This window comes from Chrysemys picta, chromosome 18, assembly GCF_011386835.1.
Source record: "Chrysemys picta bellii isolate R12L10 chromosome 18, ASM1138683v2, whole genome shotgun sequence".
In the NCBI taxonomy this organism is placed as follows: Eukaryota; Metazoa; Chordata; order Testudines; family Emydidae; genus Chrysemys; species Chrysemys picta.
Window position 1 is genome coordinate 21,210,984 of NC_088808.1, and position 20,017 is coordinate 21,231,000.

The 20,017-nt window shown below is 47.1% G+C and overlaps 1 protein-coding gene across 2 annotated transcripts; it reads right to left on the bottom strand.

Annotated features, from left to right (window-relative positions):
- Positions 1–297: 297 nt before the first annotated feature.
- Positions 298–15,824, bottom strand: LOC112059728 (kelch-like protein 20). 2 transcript variants are annotated; one of them, XM_065572169.1, is made up of 9 exons: positions 15,713–15,824; positions 14,285–14,376; positions 9,668–9,851; positions 5,501–5,644; positions 4,710–4,843; positions 3,838–4,046; positions 2,194–2,284; positions 1,902–2,008; positions 298–925 (listed from the first exon to the last, which is right to left on the bottom strand). In XM_065572169.1, exons 1-8 carry the CDS (start codon positions 15,733–15,735, stop codon positions 1,923–1,925), a joined length of 963 nt encoding a protein of 320 aa, XP_065428241.1. In that variant the 5' UTR covers positions 15,736–15,824; the 3' UTR covers positions 298–925; positions 1,902–1,922. The 2 variants fall into 2 exon arrangements, with proteins under 2 accessions (XP_065428241.1, XP_023962050.2); XM_024106282.3 differs by lacking the exon at positions 2,194–2,284.
- Between the last annotated feature and the right edge of the window lie 4,193 nt (positions 15,825–20,017).

Here is a 20,017-nt window from a genome sequence, read left to right on the forward strand (position 1 = left end):
CCAGTTCCACGCTGGGCCAATACTGCAAGGTTAGCCTCCCCCTGCTACACATTATCCAGCAGCCCCCACCCGGCAGGGACATGTATAGAGAGATGGATAGATATTCGCACACACTGGTAGTGATACATTAGGTTTTTGTTCCTGAAACATCTCCCTGCTTTTAAAAAAATCTGGCTCTTTGCGGAATCAGAATAGCGTTGAACCATAATAAAGCCAAGCGTGTTAAATAGCTGTTTGTATAAAAAGCACGAGGGGACATTTTTCCTTGTAAAAATTAAACAGAAGAGAAGAGGGGTGGGGGGAGGGGGCTCTTGAAGCGCTCCAGTCGGTATTATTTATTAGTTGTATCACAGTAGCACCAAGAGGCCCATGCCAAGATCAGGGGTTCCAACAGATAAGATGCTGAAGAGAAATTAAGTAACTTGACCGAGATCACACCAGAAAATTGTGGCAGAGCTGGGAACCAAGCCCAGAACTTGAGGACCAAGTCCAGAGCTTTAACCACGTGGCTCTTCTTCCTACCAAACAGCTACACTCCATACATGAGGAGATACACTGCAAAGGAAACTGCTAACACCACATCCTGGCATGATGATCAAAGCATGAACTCTTTAAATGGAGGTTCACATTCAGATAACAAGATGACCCTGTGCTCTACAGTCCCCATGCATAAACTCCCCAGGTCTTATGGAATTTGCATAAGCACAAAAGGATTAAGTAAGGTACCATCCCATTCCCCATCTTATCCACTCTGCTGCTGCTCCCTTTCCTCCTCTCCGGCTTACACTACATCCCACAAAACCAGACTTCATCGTTAGTGTTCAGTGCAGCACAGGATGGTTGGAAAGTTCTCAGCTCCTAGATGGTCATTTTCAGCACAGCCACACCTCCACCAGCATGACTGGTCTTGGTATTTCCAAAGGGTCTGCAACAAGAAGAGGCCATAGGATATTACAGACTCTCTATTCAAGAACCTACGGGCCAGATCCTCAACCTGTGTAAAGTGAGAAACCTCAGCTCAGGTCAATGGAGCCGGGACTAGTCACAGCAACCGAGGACCTGGGCCTTCAGCGAGAATGGCACTCTCTGCTTGCTGTGATTTGTTCTGGGCAGCTATTGAAATACGTGGCTCATGTCTGATTATTTCCCAAATTGGTTACAAAGTCCCTCACCTGAAACGTACTTTTCAGCTATGTGTTTTATCACAATCAACGTGGTGTCAAGGTGATGGTACGTCTGTCCTAAAACAGATTGCATCATTGTAATGTAGTGAGTCAGGATGGTGCTTCTATCTCACCCCGTTTTAAATGACCACTGGTGGCAAGGCCACGTTCCCATGCAGCTCACGTTTATGAGAGTTCATATTTGGCCCTTATAAGTAGCATCCAAAAACGGCTGCACTGCGCCAGGCTGTTCCCGTGAGTGGGACCCCAGAAAGGCCCACAGAGCGATGGCACACGGAGCGTGAAGCTTCCTCCAACGGCTGCAAGGGTCCACCTGGAACAAGGCTGAGGCCCACTGGCGGGATGGTGTGCTGGGGAACCCTATGTGCCACTGCCCGTGCTGTACCTGTTCTGCACAGAGAAGACTCCAGGGTTCTTGTATTACGTGTCTTTCATGACCACTAAAAATAATGACCCATGTGCATCGTGGGACTATTTTAAAATCCAGCGTGGATCCAACCAGCTCCAGATAGTTAATTAGTTTATTTGGAGCTAGTGTTGGGCCAGCTACAGGCTGTAATTAATTTTTTAATCTGTGGGTTGCAGGGTCATTAACCCCCGGGGTTTCTGGAGTGATTCAGATTAACAAACCCAGGCTGTAAATGCAATTGAGTGCATGCAAGGGCAGTTAATTGAGTAGCAAAGGCTGATTAAATAATCAATGCGGCATCGATTTACCTCCACTTGTTGGCATCCAGGTCAAATCCTTCCACAGTGGTAACGTGCGTGACACCGTCGAACCCCCCGATGGCCAGTAGGTATCCATTGGCTGCAGCAGCTTTCACCTAAACACAGATCCATGGGTTTCAGAAATGAGGATGAAAGGAACAAATCAGGAGGGGCTTAAAACTAATCTGATCTCATGGGCTGAAGAGCTCTAGAATATTTTCACACTGTGAGCAACAATAAATGGAAAGGGAGGGGACGAGACCCTGAAAACTGGGCTGTTTCCATCCTTAGAGACTCTTACAGCTGTTGATCTTCCGCATTACGATTGTCAGTGCTGTGCCCAGGATCAGCATAGCAACGCGCTCTGGCTCTCTTGGTATCTTCGAGCCTCTCTGCCCGGAAAGAAAAGACATCATCCAAAAGCAGGCTTGGCAATTTGAAAAGGAAAACAAAACAGGCTTGGCATTTGCTAGGAGTAAATGGAGTTTAATATCCCAAACCAGTCAGCTCATGGAAAAAGGCACGGAAGTGACAAGGGCAGGGATTGGGATGGAGGAAAAGGGGCAGAATCTACTCGAAATCTGCCCACAGTGCCCGTGTAATCTGACATCTCTATTAAGATGATCAGCAGTGAAATCGTTAACATCAGAACTACTGGCATTCAACTCCCTTGAGCAGAATAGGGCCGTTCATCCATCTCTTAGCACGGATATATCTAGTTGCAACCTCAGCAAAGCAACCCTGCTTCTTCACAGACAGGTGGGCAGACCCTCTTGGGTCTGAAAAGGGAAGCTTAAATTCTGCAGAAGCTGATGAGAAGCCACCAGACAGTACCACTGAATGCCTGCCCAGCCCATCTTCTGATGACCCCGGATGCAGAGATGCCTCTTCCCTTCCCACCCCTCACTTTTCAGGGTTTTTTTTTTTAGATAATCAAATTCCAGCCGTTGTGTAGCTCTGTAATTGCAAAGAGGTTATGCTTCTTCGAAGGTGGCACTTTCAAACACAATTAACATGCAACTAGCCGAGAACGCTCAGAACGCGCTCATGAGGGTGATGCCGTGCCTATTTTCAGAACGACAAAGCCTCTCATCTTCGCTACAATACATTAATCAGAGTTCGTTTTACTTCATCATTGCATATGTTGCCATCAGCAGGGGAAGGGCAGAAGAGAAAATACACAGGAACAAATATCCTTTCCCCAGCAGGAAGAAAACCTCAAAGTAACCTCATTTGGCTGAGGTAACTAATACAAAAGAAATTTATAAATAATTAAACTCACAATATTTCTTGCTGCTTCTTCCTGGGCACTGTAATCCACACCCAACTCTTCAGTTGCATTTCCCATTGGGAACACATCCTACCTGCCCTCTGTGTCCCAAACTGGCTGACCATTGATCTCTGAATGAAATTTGAGAACTTGGGGTTTATCTGCACCCTGAATTATTTGGGTCCAGGTTACCTGAGCTACCATGTCTCCAAATTCAATGAGAGATGAGAAGGTGCTCTTGGTGAGGGGCAACCAACTCTGGAATTCATTCCTCCAGCCCCCTTGGTATACAGACCAGATCTGGAGACCTTCAGATCATGCTGCACACCCTGTCTGTTTCCCCAGCCTTTTCCTGAGGAGGAGGGTATGTCTGGCAGGGTGGATGGAGGAGGAGGGGCGTCGGAGTTGGGTGACATTGATCCAGTTTTGTGTCTGTCTTCTTGTGTTAGTATTACAATCGAATGGGCTGGAAACAGAGGTTCTGACTTTCTGTGTGGTCCTGAGCAAGTCAGTTCCCTGCTCTGTGCCTTGGTTTCTCCATCTGTTGCACTTAGGTTCCTATACTGTCCCATCACTGTGATGTGGGAGGAATAATGAACTAGACCCCATGGTAAAGCTCTACAGGACCCTTGGATGGAAGCTTGAGGCATGTAAAAGACTGTTCGCATGAAATACCTTATTCCTCTTTGATTTCATGGGCATCATCGGTGACCATTCATTGGTGACTGGATCGAACCGCTCAGCGCTACAGAGCTCCGTGAGGTCATCCCGGCCACCGAGAGCATAGATTTTCCCTTGGAATGTAGCACAGCCAAAATTCTCTCTGCAGGTGCCCAAGGGAGGGCAAGAGGACCATGAATCCTCCTCAGGATTGTAACGTTCCACTGGGAGAGAAACCAGAAGAATCCTGGGTTCTAATCCCACCTCTGACCCTTGTGACCCTTTGGTAAATCTTGGATTTACTTCTGTGAGTTTGGGCCAATCGCTCCGTGCCTCAGTTTCCCCTGTATCCAACAGGGAAAATAAAACTCGCCTACCTCACAGGGGTGCTGTGAGGGCTGAGTCAATAATGGCTGCAAAATGCTTTGAAGATTAAAAGCACCCAATTGCTGAGCTTTGTTACTGATACACGAGAAGTTAATAAAAAAATTTCACACCCCCATGGATCAGACAGCCAGGAGGCTGCCCATCTTGGCCTTAGTTAATTGGATTGAACAGTGGAAAGGATTCATAATTGGGGAGCAGCAAAGGGTGGCTGGGTCTGAGCATGGGCAACATGGAACCATTCTCTGGCTCCATGCTGGAGGTGTCACTGGAGGGAAGGTGGGGATGGCGCAGGGGGCTCTGCTTGCTTGGGACAGCTTCCTCATTCTCTCCAGATGGCAGAGGGCTCCCTCTGCTTTGGGAGGGAAGGGAAGGGAAGGGAGGCAGAGCAGTGGAGAGAATCTAACCTGCCATAGAGCCCAAGGCCGAATATATTGGTGTGGGAATCGTACACTCATCTTAGACAGGAGCTCATCTTTGTGCCAATTTCACTCTTCCGTTACCTGAATACAGCGGAGACTGGCCATCTGAGCCACCGATAGCATAGAGGTAGCCGTCTAGCACTGCCACCCCTAAGCCTGCACGGTGGCAGGTCATGGGTGCCATCCTGCACCACCTGTTCCCACGAGGATCATACCTAAAGCCAGGGGGAGGCAGTCAGAAGCGCGGGAGAATGCCACGGACTGTCCCAGCTACGGCACACGAGAGCTGCTTTCCGGGCTAAGTTACGAGCAGGCTGTCTGGGATTCAGCCTGTCTCTATACAAGGCTCCCTGAGAACACAACACACCCGTTTCCACGCACAACCCTTATCAGACAAGTCCCGTTCGCCCTCCTCGGTCCTTTGGCTGGTAGATCTGGGCCCTTTCACAAATCAAAACGTGCGAACTGAGTGCTGGCGAAAGGAGTCAGATTGAAGAGGCCTGGAGACTGAAGCCCTCCGTCTACAGAACAGGCTCCGATCAGACACTGGCAGCGCGAGCTTCGCCCGCACTCCCCCGTCCAATGCTCCGCACCCTGACAAGAGAGCAGGCCGCTGGCCATCTTGTGAATTACAAACCAGAAACCTCCAGGTCCTGGCTCCCCTGCTTGGCAGAGCCGGGGTGCCTCATGCCTGTGGAGGGTGTCAAGGCAACATTGGCACCTCTCTCCATATTAAACAAAAGCTCTCGACCCAAGACGGCAACCTCGGTGGCTGTAACTAACCTCAGTGGTTCACTATGAATGCAGATATTGGCAGTCCTACGGAGCACAGTCCATGAAAGTGATGTGCATCCGCACACGGGTTACGATACCTTTCCACCGTGCTGAGGCATACGATCCCATCACGGCCTCCTACACAGTACAGATAGCCTCCCAGCTCCGCTATGCCCATGTCTCGTTTGCCTTCGCTCAGGGGAGCCACGTCACGTCTCCATTCCTGCGTCATGGGGTCGTACCTTGTGCAGGGCGAAGAAAGTTTTTTTGGGGTTTTTTTTTTTTTTTAAAGGTGACAAGGTGGCAAACGTCTCACATGCCGTGCGAGGAAAGATGGGGTTAGAAACGACACATTCAAGACTAATTAGTGCCTGAGTTTGGACTCTGTTTTCAGACGGGAGCGAGTCTCTTGCACTGACTATTCTGAGCACTGTGTAGGTGCCTGCATGGAATGGGAATTCAAGAGGAAGGATGGCCTTGGGATCAACGCCCTAGACTGGGAGATGTGAGTTCAATTCCCAGCCCTGCCACAGACTTCCTGTGTGACCCTGGGCAAATCCCTTCAGCTCTCTGTGCCTCAGTTTTAGATCTGAAAAACAGGGTTGGTGAGAATGACGAAATCAGTACAGCTTGCGAAGGGCTTGGGTACTGTGCTGATTGGGAGATGGTCACATGTGTACATGAAGCAGCCAGTCAGTAGGTGTCCATCTCTTTGCTATGCATACAGCAACGTTTTCCACAGGGAATGTAATGTTTGTTTTAACATGTGCTGGGTATATTGCTGTCCCTAACAGTGCATCTATAATGCAGGCAGTGTTCCCTAGTGGTCAGGCCTGGGCATATTACTTAACCTTTCTGTGCCTCAGTTTCCCCATCTGTAAAATGGGGGATATGATACTGACTTCCTTTATAAAGTGCTTTTAGATCTGCTGATGAAAAGCCCTTTACAAGAGCTAGGTGGTATTCTTTTATCAACAAAGCTCAGTTTTATTAATTTAAAAATTCTTAATTTAAGAAATGATCCTGTATTTAAAATAGGATACTTACATGGAATATAGATTTAATAGCATATGGGATGGATCTAATTTAAGGCAATGAGGAGGAAATTAGGGTGCAAAGTGGGATGCTTGGTATGTTGTTCAAATTAACATAAGAAGTAGAAAACTCTCACTGTATATCACTAGGTGGGCTGGTTTTTTGGCAAACTGATATCTCAAAAAGGAGACAGCCCATCAGGAATAAACTCACCTTAAGGGTTTTGCAGCCTTGGAAAGACAATTTAACACATTTCTCACATGCTAGCACTCTCTCAATTCAACTTATATTTAGCAATGTGTTTCAAAAGCTGAATGTAGCACTTATGGAATGAGCAGAGGGCTTACAGTAGTCTTTACCAAGCGGTAACTGGTTGTCAACGCTGTCATTAAACTCAAGTAGTAACTACAACCACCACAGATATGAGGGAGATTCTCCATGCCCAAGAACCCTGTATGCAAAGTGCAGTTAAATGCGAGGCATGCGGTTATAAAAGCATGTTGTCAGCTCAGCCCTAGCCACTCATTAAACAGAAGAAATATCTCCTTTGTATATTACCAATCTCAAACTCACTTGTCTTTCATATGTCAGCACTTTTTATTAATGATACATTAAAAAAAAGTCTTCAATGTCCATTAAAAATAATTCTAAAGATTGCAAGAGAAAGACAAATTTTGTACAAATTCAGTTAATTAAGCCATCTCCTTCCACTGTCTCCAACCCAGCTGGAGAACTGTGTGTTCAGAACTGTTTAGAGAGGCGGTGTCACAGTTCTAAGTAAGGAGTTTACACCTTTGCTGACTGCAAGTGGAATCATTTTTCACTGTCTAGTGTATTTATCACCACTGTTCTAAAATGTAGCAAACAGCTTCAGACATGTCACTTTCTAAGTCCATTCCACCTACTGGTTCTTATCCACTAGCAACATGCTGCAAAGTTTGGGCGGCAAGCACTGCAGGGGGAAATAGATTGATTTTTAATGATCTATATGCCCCGTGGGAAGCAGGGGCGGCTCTATGCTTTTTGCCGCCCCAAGCACGGCAGTCAGGCGGCCTTCGGCGGCATGCCTGCAGGCGGTCCATGGTCACACGGATTCAGCGGCCTTTCTGCGGGTGATCTTCTGGTGCCACGGCTTCAGCGTACCCACCGCCCGAATTGCTGCCGAAACCACGGGACTGGCGGACCTCCCGCAGGCACGCCGCTGAAGGCCGCCTGACTGCCACCCTCACAGCGACTGGCAGGCCGCCCCCCCGCGGCTTGCCGCCCCAGGCACGCGCTTGCTGCGCTGGTGCCCGGAGCCGCCCCTGTTGGGAAGTCGCTTAGTTTCTCTGTGACTCAGCTCCCCATAGGTAAATGGCAATAGCCCCTTCTTTCCCCTCCCCTTTGTCTGTCTTGTCTAGTTCGATTGTCAATTCTTTGAGCATGGACTGTCTATTACTATGTGCATACTTAGTGCATGTGGGCCCCCGATCTCAGTGAGTGCTCTAAGCACCATTGTAATACAAATAGATAAAAAGGGGCCGTGTAGACATACCCGAGGTGCAAAGGGATTGCTCCAACACTGCAGCATATTAATGAGCCAACCCAGTTGTTGTTAGTGGATGATTACTCAGTCCCAGAAATAAGGTGAAACAGAGTAAAGGCTTTAGAGTTCCAGGGCAATTACATATAGCAGCTAACACCTTCCTGCCTGAGCCAAAACAACTTTCAAATATTACATCGAAACTCCACTTTGCAGGAGGAGCATTCTAAGAGATTCCGGTTCCATCTCCCTAATCCTGAGAACCACCACAAGTGCCTCAGGCCTTTAGTTAACTTGTGGGAATTGAGGTTGTTCAGGCTCCAGACTGGCCTGACTTTTGTCCATTTCACAGATTAAAGTTCCCTCTCATTTCCATTAATCTTAATGGGATCAAAGTCTTTCCATTAACGCTAAAGGCTTTTCACTTTTGCAAGCTGAAAAGCAAGATGATATTGTTATAAAAAGCATGTGAGTTGTATGCTCCATTAGTCTGAACCCTGGATTTGCATGAGAGATTTCAAAACTATCTAATCCTCAGAAGCCAACACTATTTGTATCATACTAGAACAGTTATTTTACCCTTCAGCACTCATTTCTGCTCTTCCTCAGATTTCTAACTGACTAGCTCTGCCAGACTATTTAGATAAACAGAATCGCCACATTCTAAGAGCTCAACATGTGATTCCTAGCATCATCTTTCAGCTTTGAGAAAGAGACATTTGAGAACTGAGAAATGAACTGTACTTTAACTTCTGGTTTTCTCTCAGTCAATTGGGATGAAGCCTCTTTACAGAGAGTGAAAAATATAGAAGCCAGCCAGGAAGAACCAAATTAATGTTTGAATTTCTACCTGACAGCAATTCACTTTGATGCATTGCATACTAAGATTTTTGGGACTGCTAAATAGAGTTAAAATAAATAGCAGAGAGTGAAAGGAAGAGTTAAGACACTCAGATGTGTGTTTATTTTATATTTTAGTAAAAAAAGACGGTGACTTCAAACCAACAGATGACTTGGAATGTCATTTAGTGCCTGTTTTGTCTGAGAGCAACACCGTTTTCGTTTCTAATTTGCAGCAGGATTTGAATTCATGACCTGTAGGGACAGACCCAAATCAAACCCTCAGATCTGAAAGTTCCACCACATTTGGGTCTGTCTGGATCAGAACTTTGTGGATGGACCCCATTTGTGAAAGGGGCTGAACCAAGAGTCAAGCATCTCTCAAACTTTGGGAAAGCTCGGGACCAAATCTGGATCTGAACTCTGTGGCTCAAGGTTGTCTCCTTCCTGATGTACAAACATCTTGGGTCACATTTTCAAAAAGGGGCAGCCTTCCATTTTCTGGCATAATGGACACCTGCCTTTTTCCACATGCAGGTGCACTGTGGATGGCAGCCCGAGTGCTTCCTCTGCCTACCGACCACAGGGTCAGGTGCCAGCAGGGAATGCAAGATGTACATAGCCTGGTTTGCACCAGAAATTCATTTGCAGAATTATAGGGGCAAAATCTGCAGGGGGCCATTTGTACCTGCAAAAACAAACACAAGGCTTCAGCCCTTTGATACATTCTTTTGTGCCTAACACAGCAGATTTTCTGTTGCACAGACAAGTTTAAAATGTCTTAACCCTGCAGAATCCAAAGTTTCCCAGTCCTTCTGTTCTACTCGTCTGTTTCATAGCACAGGACTTCTGCGGGATGCAGGGTTACCTCTCCACGCTACTGAGGCAGGTTGTGCCATCATAGCCACCGACTGCATAGATGAAGTCATGAAGAGGAGCCACACCCACACCACAGCGATGTCTAGAGACAGGTCCCAGCACTTTCCATTCATGCTCCAGGGGGTTATAACATTCCACACCACCGATATGGTCACTGCGGAGCCAGCCTCCAACTGGAAAGAGAGACATGGCACAACAGGAGCAGGAGAAATAGGACCGAAGAGGATTAAACCGTCAAGCCCTGCATTGTAATGGATTTCCCACCCTATGTTTCACTTCCCTTTCCTCCCCCTCCCCACCTCAAAGCTCGCGCCAGCATGCCGACCAATCACAGTACGGACTATGAACATCGCATCCAAACCACTGCAGTGCCGATCTGCCAATCCACGCTCTCCAGTCCAAGTGAGTTGACTCTGAACGTACAGCATGCAATGCACTTCACACTCAACCTGTTACTGACAGCTATCAACAGGGCACATACAGAACACACACACACACACCAGTTCTCCATCGGGGGCTCCCCCAGACATTTTTCACCCAATGCACCACAGGGCTCCCTGCCTTCCCCACCTGGCCAGCTCCCCTGAGCAAGCACTCTTCGCCTCTCCCAATACTTGTAGGCTGAGGCTGTCTCTGAGTGACTCCTGTGGGCAGACCAGAGGGGACACTGGCTGCTGGAAGTGGGGGGAGGCCGGGCAGGAGCCCTGGTGCAGGAGCTGGCCCCACGGCAGAGGCGAGGAGCAGCAGTGCTGGCCACCCCACTGCCCTCTCAGATTTAGCCCAACGGCTCTCCATCATGATGGGAGGCAGCAGGGCCAAAATGGAGTGAGTGTGGTTGTGATCTGGTGCACGGGAGTTGCAGCGTGGCTCTGGTTTGGCCCCATCATGATGGAGGGGCCAGGGGCCAAACCTGAGGGGCTCTGTGACCCCCGTGCACCTGGTCGCAATGCCACTCGCTGAATTTTGGTCCTGCCACCCCATCACAATGGGCCAATGGTACGCAGCACGGGTACAGCTGCAGGGGCCACTGTTCTCCATTTCTGAATGCACAGCTTGACCTCTTGGTCACCTAGCTTTCTTATGCATTTACAACATGCCCATCGCCATGGTATCTAGGCTCCCCATGCACAGCTTTAAAACTTATTGTCATCAAAGGGGCCTCATTGGCTCCCAAAGGTGTTGCTGTTGTTCATAGCGGTCGTGGGGATAGATATATCATCACCCAGGAAAATAAACCATCACCTAAAAACTCCACAACACTAAAATTCTCTTTCCCAAATTAAACCAATTACTGATGCCTCAGTGGGGAAAAGCATAGAGGCAATAATACTGCTTTGATCTGGGGCTTTGGGGTGGGTTTTGCTGACGGTTATTTTGGCTCCCATCTAGACAGCCAGGGACAATTCAAAGACAGGTAGGAACCATTGTCAGTTTATTGATTTTTTACATCTACAGCATTTTCCGATGGGCCATCAGCAGCTGTTTATTGACAGGCCTGAAGCAGCATCTTCACTTGGGTGATTAAATTTCTATTGCAGTAACTATTTGGAATGATTACTACAATCACAAGGCAATTTAAAATAAATGATTTCACCACCGAGTACTGCAAACACCACATTGAGCATAATTGGAACCAATTGCAACCGGGAAGATTCAGTCGTGAGTTTGATTATTAATGTTTTATAAATACATAAGTTGCAGTGTCAATATTTTTTTTCATGGAAATGGTTTTGATGCTACTCTGCATTTGCTCAATAAGTAGTTTAGCAGGGGGTGGAACTTCTGCAAGGAGGAGCAAAGGTTTTCAGAATATATTCTGATTTTTTTTTTAAATGGGAAAAGATTTTCCTATTAGCTGCTTATTTTTAACGACAGAATTTTCATGCTGATTGCCAGCTTGCCAAGGTACAAAGTGAAACGTCTCTCACCATTAGGAATGTTTTTAAGATTGAGCTGTGAAGTGCAGCCATGATACATCCAACTCAGCTGTATCTAAAGAGTATTTAGAACTAGGAAATCTCCACTTTCAAGTGGACCTTCATTGAAACGATATAGCTGTTGCCTACACTTTGCCTCCTCTCAGAAAACCAAGGGGAAATGTTACATTACTAAACTTTTTACCCCCTTTTGTGCTATGAGCCATCTCTCCATTCTGGAACCTGGGACACAGACAACTCTTAGAGCAGAAGAATTAGCTAGATGGAGAGAGAGTATCTTCCTGAAACCCTATTCTTTACGGTCCTTCATTTAGGATTAAAATATCTCCCCAAGAGATGTTACAGGTCCCTGTGTGCAGCGATCTGGGCATTACCCACCTACTGGGGGATGTGTTACATCAATCAAGAAAAAACACAACCGTTCAGGCAACATCACAAGCCCACTCCTGAAGTTCCTAAATAGGCAAACTCACCTGCAAACCAACTCCACCGGCACACTAATTGCACACAAGTGTTGCCTTGCAGTTAGATAAGCAGCATGAACACATTCAGTGCTTACAGAAGTTAGACACAGGACTAGGGTTACCATATGTCCGTTTTTTCCCGGACATGTCCGGCTTTTTGGCAATCAAACCCCCGGCCGGGGGGAATTGCCAAAAAGCCAAACATGTCCGGGAAAAATACCGGCCGGGCACTTCCTCTCTCGCAGCTGCTCTGCTCCTCCCCGGACTCAGACTTCGGCTCTGTTTAAGAGCCAAGCTGCCCGAGCCAGCGCTACCGGCTTCGGGCAGCCCCCATGCCTCCGGACCCCAGCCGCTGGAGCAGAGCAGCTGGAGCTGGGGAGGAGAAGTGCCCGGCCGGGGGCGCAGGGTCCGGAGGCATAGGGGCTGCCCGAAGCCCGAGTGCTACCGGCTTCATGGTTTGCCGGGCAGCCTCCAGACCCTGCGCCCCCGGCTGGGCGCTTCCCCTCCCGGGCTCCAGCTGCGCTGGGGAAGCGCCGGCCGGGGGCGCAGGGTCTGGAGGCTGCCAGGCAAACCGTAAAGCCAGTAGCGCTCGGGCAGCCCTTTTCGCGTGGCTGGGAGGGAGGAGGGGGAGTTAGGGCGGGGACTTTGGGGAAGGGGCGGGGAAAGGGTGGAGTTGGGGCGGGGCTGGGGTGGGAAAGGGGCGGGGCTAGGGCCCATGGAGTGTCCTCTTTTTTTATTTTTTAAATATGGTAACCCTACGCAGGACTGACCTACCTGAGCTTTAGATCAACAGTTGAGCTCTGGATCCAAAATCACCCCAGAATTTGGGGAGCTCCAAAGCCAGATCCACTCTGAATGCACCCACAGTTGAGATGATGTTTATTTTTACATGCCAAGAACAATGCTGGGTGCCTGACAGTGCAAGTGGCTGCATCAGGTCCCTTCCCTTACAAGCTCACAATCCAAACGGAGACAATGTTGGGATTCAGGCCTGCAGGCACCAGAAACCCATTCTGTGGCCTTAGATAAATCAACACTCTGTGCCTCAGTTTCCCCAGGAAAACAAACACCCAACTCCTCCAGGAGGGCAGGGGGAGTACTAGTTAGGTCAGAGAATCATAGAAGTGTCGGACTGGAAGGGACCTTGAGAGGTCATCTTGTCCAGTCCTCTGCACTCCAGGCAGGACTATGTAATAACTAGACCATTCCTGACAGGTGTTTGTCTAACTTCTTCTTAAAAACCTCCAGTGACAGAGATTTCGCCACTTCCCTAGGCAATTTGTTCCTGTCAGGGTAGTTAAGCACTGGAAGTTTTTCGTGGCTATGGAGAACTTTGGACATGAAAAGCAGTAATAATATTTAGTACCAAGTATGATTATCTACAATGCAGATTATGAGCCACATTAGTCCCTGGTGCTATATTTGTAGAGTTAGGGATATACACACACTAAGATAGAAACCCCTTTCCTTATGGCACCCCGGGTCCCTATACTACCTTTTCTTCTATAACGGGGGTGGCCAACCTGTGGCTCCGGAGCCGCATGCGGCTCTTCAGAGGTTAAAATGCGTCTCCTTGCATAGGCACCGACTCCGAGGCTGGAGCTACAGATGCTGACTTTCTAATTGCTGTGGGGTGCTCACTGCTCAACCCCCTGCTTTGCCCCAGGTCCTGCCACCACTCCATCCCTTCCCCCAAGGCTCCTGCCCCTTCCCCCGAGCCTGCCATGCCCTCGCTCCTTCCCCTTCCCCACCAGAGCCTCCTGCGCACTGCAAAACAGCTGATTGCAGTGGGCAGGAGGCGTGGGGAAGGAAGGGGAGGTGCTGATTGGCGGGGCTGCCGGTGGGCAGCGGATGGGGGGCTGCTGACGTATTACTGTGGCTCTCTGGCAATGTTCACTGGTAAATTCTGGCTCCTTCTCAGGCTGGTTGGCCGCCCCCATTCTAGAACTTAGGATATTTAGGACTCAGTTCAGCACCATTGACTCTGGTGGGAGTTGGATCAGGCTCTTAGAATACAAGGTCCTTTCCCACTCTCAGAAATGCTGTACTCTGTAGCCTCACACTGACACCTCACGCTACGTGCTCAGCTCTGGCTCTACTCCAGGGCTCTTCTGCCTTTGTATGTTTAAGGCCTTCCCAAAACACCGTGGCCGACTCAACGCATCTCAGACAAATTCAACAGAAACGGAGACAGGACAAACTTACCAGCAAAAATGAGCTCGACTTGCCTGCTTGCTTTGTAAGCTCCAGACTGAGAGTCCTGGGTAGTCGGTTTCCTTTGCAATTCAAGCTGCTCCCTGAGGCAATGCAAATTCCGCAGTCACAACATTATCCCAGAACAGCTCTGCAATGGGGACAGGGCACTACCACATCCTGGGGAAACTTTAGTGCGGGGCAAGCACACAATACAGGAGAGCTAACATAGCATTAGGAGACCTTCAAAACAGCTGCTGCATCATCCATTCTGATACAGCTTTAAGAACAAACAAACAACCCTAATGATCCAGAGAGGGACTTAAAGTGTCTTGCAGGATCCAGGAGGGAGAACTTCTCTGAGGACTGTAGATTTGGGTTTATTTTTTATTTCACTGGCTTCATTTGCAGATGGTGAGTTTTGGAGTCAAGTGCCCTCTCACAGACCGAGCAAACAGAAATCCATGAAAATCCCTGACCTGGACAACGAAGCCTGCATCACAAATGTTGCTGAGGGGTGAGCTTTGTCAAGTTTGAGGTTTTCTGAACCTAAAGCTCTTTTCAGGATTGTGAAATGAATTAAGAGTTTGAGTTCCTTTTTACCCTTTCTAGAAAACTCACTATGGTATTTAGTAAGGATGAAACTAATATGGTTTAATAATTTATGGAAATTTAACAGGGGTCTGTTAAAAACCTGTTATGTCTGTTCAAAAACATATAGAACTGTATAGAAAATGAGATCCTTCCTAGAGAATTCTAAAGCAGGGAGATCATTCGCTTTCAACCATCCGATAGCATTTTAATGGAGGCCTCTAAAAAGGTTCCCATTCTCTGTTGTTCCACAGGACTTTAACATGTCTTCTTCAGTCTTGTAAACGAATCTCTCTTGTCCTCCCTTTCCAAAAAGGGGTTTGATATTTTTAAAAAACTTTTTTTTAAAACAAAAAGGAAGGCCGGTTTTTGTAGTAAGGGAGAGAAGAATCTTCCCCAACCCCAAAACTAGGTTTGTATGAATGAAGGCCTTATAGAACACTATATAGACTGCATTGGTTACCTGCTCCCTTCGTCACAACTGTTCTGTAGTTTGTCACTCAGCCCCCGTCTTCAGTTCATTTTTCACCCTGTTTTTCCACTGATTTTTCCCCTCTAATCCTAAGCAGAAATAGGAACCCAACAAAATTCAAACCCAAGACAAACTTTCAAACAGTGTGTGTGAGTGGCTTCAAATTTACCCCAGGTGAGTTTATTCTACTATCGCTTAAAACACCAGAGCCTTTCAAATGTGCAGAGCTGTAGTAAGTGGGGTCAGAAGAGAAGATTATTGGGGGGGGGGGGAAGGGTTATGGCTGCTTTAAAGGCAAGTATTGAAGTCAAATTAAAAATGTCCAAATTGTGTGCTCCTCTCCCACATTAGCCTTTCATAAAATGTACGGTACTCACCCTTTGTCTTCATACACACCCATCCCTGAGCACTGAAGGAGCTCCTAGCACAAAGAAGAGGGTTGTGTTGACCACATCTAGTCCAGATGGAGCCTAGAGACTTATATGTCAACCCACAAGCCAAAAATAGGAATAGTTTGCATGCTTCAGACCATAGAGCATGTGACGGCACTGAAATTCCATTCAATCCTTTGTTCTCCTTTGCAACAAAACCAGATGTCCTCCTATCCCAGGAAGATTGCTCACCATGACTTTGGGCATCAAGCAGCAACAGTATCCATCCCAACTACTTTCCTCATTTGCCATTAATTTAGTTCTTAACTGAGCTCTGCAATTATTTCCTCTCTTCTTTAAGCAAGTCAGGTGCAGGGGAGAACTGAACAATGCTTAATACATTGCATAAAATGAAAGACAGAATGGCTTAAATTGGCTTATTTCAGCTTGACATCAATGCTCTGAGTTGAGGGCTTTCAGCACCTCGGTGGATGATCAGACTCGAAGTGACCAGTATGTGACCACTGAGATAACACTTGCAAACACACTCTGTTAAACATCCACTGTCAGGGTGCTAGAACTTTGGGAATTCTTGTTTCCAAGACTATAGCATGCAAAAAGAGAGACACTATTTAAAGGAATAATCCTTAAGACATTTGCTGCCCAACCCAGGGTGAAACACAATCAAAATCCAAACAGGTAAAGAATGAAATTGTGCAAACGTTTGCATACACCGAGTCGCTCAGTGCAGGAGACTCAAGAATCCTTGGAACTGAATGGAAGGAATTAAAGGAAGAAAATTTGCTAAGTCGCCTATTTTCTATGTACCAGGACTGAAATATATTCTTTCCTTACTGTTTTCTCTTCCAAGAAGCACATTCACAAATCACTCTGAGCTAGGAGCATTTTTGAAGCGCTAATACAGAAGATCTCATCACTTCCCCCATCCACAAACATTGGCTTGTACTCCACTGCAACCCCCAGCATGATTTGGCTCACACCAATGTAACCACACTGACTCTGGAGGAGTTACTCCTGTATACCACTCGCACTAGCAGAGGACGCCAAGTTATGGTTTAGCAAAATGTTATCAGTCAACACTAAGATTAGAGATGGTTCTGATCCAGGATCCAGTTTCTCTGCATAGCTCATCGTGAGAGTGGCTGGGTATCAACAGCAACGGGGTGGGAAACAGTTTTCCTGTCCCACAAAAATTTTCAATATATTTTGATGAGTCAAGAAGTCAATTGCAACATTTTTCACAAACCAAAAATTAATTTATTTTTTTTTAAATGTGGTTAAAAAAATCAAAAAGTTTTGTTTAGATTTTGACCAATTTTTATATTTTGTTTTACTATAACTAGTTTACATTTCAAAATTAAGAGTCATTTTGAACCAGAAAACTGGAATTTTTCATTTTCAAAATATTGAAACAAGATGATTAGACAATTTAAAGAGAAAAAATGTAAACATTTCCAAGTTGAGAAATTAATCAAATTTGACTATTTCCTGTGAAAATTTTCAGTTTTAATGAACTAGCCTTTTTTATTTTAAAAGTTTCATTAAAAAAATTCCTGACCAAGCCTAGCATGAACCTACTTCTTCACGTGCTGTCAGTATCTTTATAGACAGGATCTCCACAAGATGTCACAGAGTCCAACCCTCTTCCCATCAATGGAAAAACTCTCAGAAGCAGGATGAAGACTTTACCAATGCAGCAAAAGAGACGCATCATTTGATCTACCCCCTCTGCCCATTGAGTGCAGCTGATGTGTTGTTCAGAGTAAGTTTCCTATTAAAACTCACTTGTGACGGACTTTCACCCTGTTGGGGTTTGTATTTTGTCCTTTGGCTGCACTTAATCCCAAAGAGTTTTTCTGATGGAAACTGAGTAAGTGTGGTTAGGTCACAGGGCTAGGAATGGAGACTCGTGGGTTCTAATCCAAGCACTACCACTACCGCCTTTTATGGATTTGGAGAAGTCATTTATCCTCTCCGAGCCTCTGTTTCCTAACACCTGTAAAATGGGTTGCACGACATATCTGGAAAGCTGAAGTAAAGTTTATAGTATGCTTTGAAGCCCTCTGATGAAATGCATCGTGCAAGTGCAGAATATTATCTCCGCATCAAAGACAGAAAAAGAACATTCCTGCTGCCCTAAGTAGGGCTGAGAGAAGATTCTAGAGGAAAGTCACGGTGGGGTTCACTACCCAATGGTGAACGTTATTAGATACCAGCCGTTTGACTCATTGCTCTAAGAGGTAAGAGATCAGTGCAGATGATGGGCTTTGTGTCACAAGAAGAGTCAAACGGCAGTGAATATCTCCAAAACCTCTTAACGGACAAAACTGAACATAAAATTAAATGGCATGGAATTCTCTCTACTCAGCAGCTACAGAACACATGACTTGGTGCTTCAACCTTCTGTTGATGAGTGTCAGATTTGAATTCCAGCAAATAGATTCCAGAAGCTAAAAGCCATAAAAATCTTGGGGAATTTCCAGACTAGCTACATCAGTCTGTTTAGAAGCAGACACTTGCAAAGCAAGTGATCACTGGACTGTATGGTTAGCATCAGAACAGATCAGCCCAAGCTCTGGATAACATGATACATTGCAAAATAGGGAGAGTAATTAAAAGGTCAGTAGGAGGTTTGAGGTCACCAGTGTATTCCGATAGGGAAACTCACCCCTTAGGGCTGCTAAATGCGAGAGGGACATCACATTCTGATTCAGCTGAGCTACACTCATGGATTTCTGAAGCCCTCAACACTGCTTGGGTCCAAGCAGCAGGGAAGGAGCCATTTACTTTATGAGTTTTACCTTTTACGGGCAGGAAACAGTGTTGGTCGCCCTGCTCTGAGCCCGTGCTGACCCCAGTGTGCCTGCATATTAAGGGGTGCTGAGTTGCTGGGGGGTGCCATCTTTCAGATATGGCTTAAAGCAGACATATTCATTTCATCCAGGCTCCACCTCCACACCTTGTGTTAGTGACGTTCCCATGCAGTTCTTGTCACCAGCAGCTCCTCCATGGGGAGCATTGCCTACTGGTACTTCAGTATCTTCCCCTCACCTCCTCTGTATTGTGTGTTAATTCCATCTGTCCTCCCTCCCCCCTGCCTCTGCTATCCCTGAGAGAGAACTTTGCTGGTAAAGTTTAAGGAAATTTACCCCGATCAGAGCCATGTTTGGGAGCCAATGCTGAGTAGAGAGAATGCTCCTGGCCAGCCAGACCACATGTTTTTCCTCTTGACTCTTAGTGGTTTAAATTGAATTAATTACAATGTAAAAAGAATAGTTTAGAGAAGACGATTTCTTACAGTAAGAGGGCATTGAAGTGAGGGACTGGCAATAGGAAGGTTTCAGAGTAGCAGCCGTGTTAGTCTGTATCCGCAAAAAGAACAGGAGTACTTGTGGCACCTTAGAGACTAACACATTTATTAGAGCATAAGCTTTCGTGGACTACAGCCCACTTCTTCAGATGCATATAGAATGGAAATGCTTCTTGCAGCACAGGTAGGCCTGGTAGGTTCACAGTAGCCTTTCTTATCAAGTTCCGTGGCAGTTTGGTGCTGTGGACCCACATCCACTAGGCACTTGTGATCGGGGAGTGTTGCATGGGGCTCTTGCCTAGTGGTCACGGTTCACTATAGCGACCGTCCCACCTAGTGGCAGTAGTCCAAGGCGGCGGCAGTCCTGCCTAGTGGTTGCTGCCTGGGTGGGAGCAGAGGAAGCAGGTGGAAGTGGGTCCTCCCTACTCCACCGGGTTCAGACCCAGGGCCCTGTGAGGCTGACTCGGCTGCTCACCTGTCTTCATGTGGTGTTCAGCTTCCCTGGGTCACGTCCCACTCCCGTCCGCCTCCCATCTGACCACCGCCCGACCCTGGGAAACATTGCCTTCAGGCTTCTGGTCCGTGTCTCGTCCATTAGGTGCTGTGGCTTCCTTCACTCACCGGCTCGATACTGGCTCTGCTCCAGTCCCACGTGAGAGTTCCCAGGGCACATCCTGCTCCCTGGCTTGTCAGCCCCAGACTGAGCTGCCTGGCTGGCTTTTAAATCTCTCCTCCAGTCTGAGCCTGCGCGGCAAGGGCACGGGGCCCCTTTAGCCCTAAGTGTTACTTAACCCTGTGATCGGGGGGTGCTGCAATTCCTGCCTAGTAAGGGGTTCAGACACCCAATTGACAGCGAGCCCCCAAATTCATTAGGCCTTGTAAGCCTAACCAGACCCAAAGGCAGCTCTGCAGAGACCAACGATGAATATGGTAAACCACAAAGCCACCTGAGCCCTAGGTGTTACCCCTGTAATCGGGCC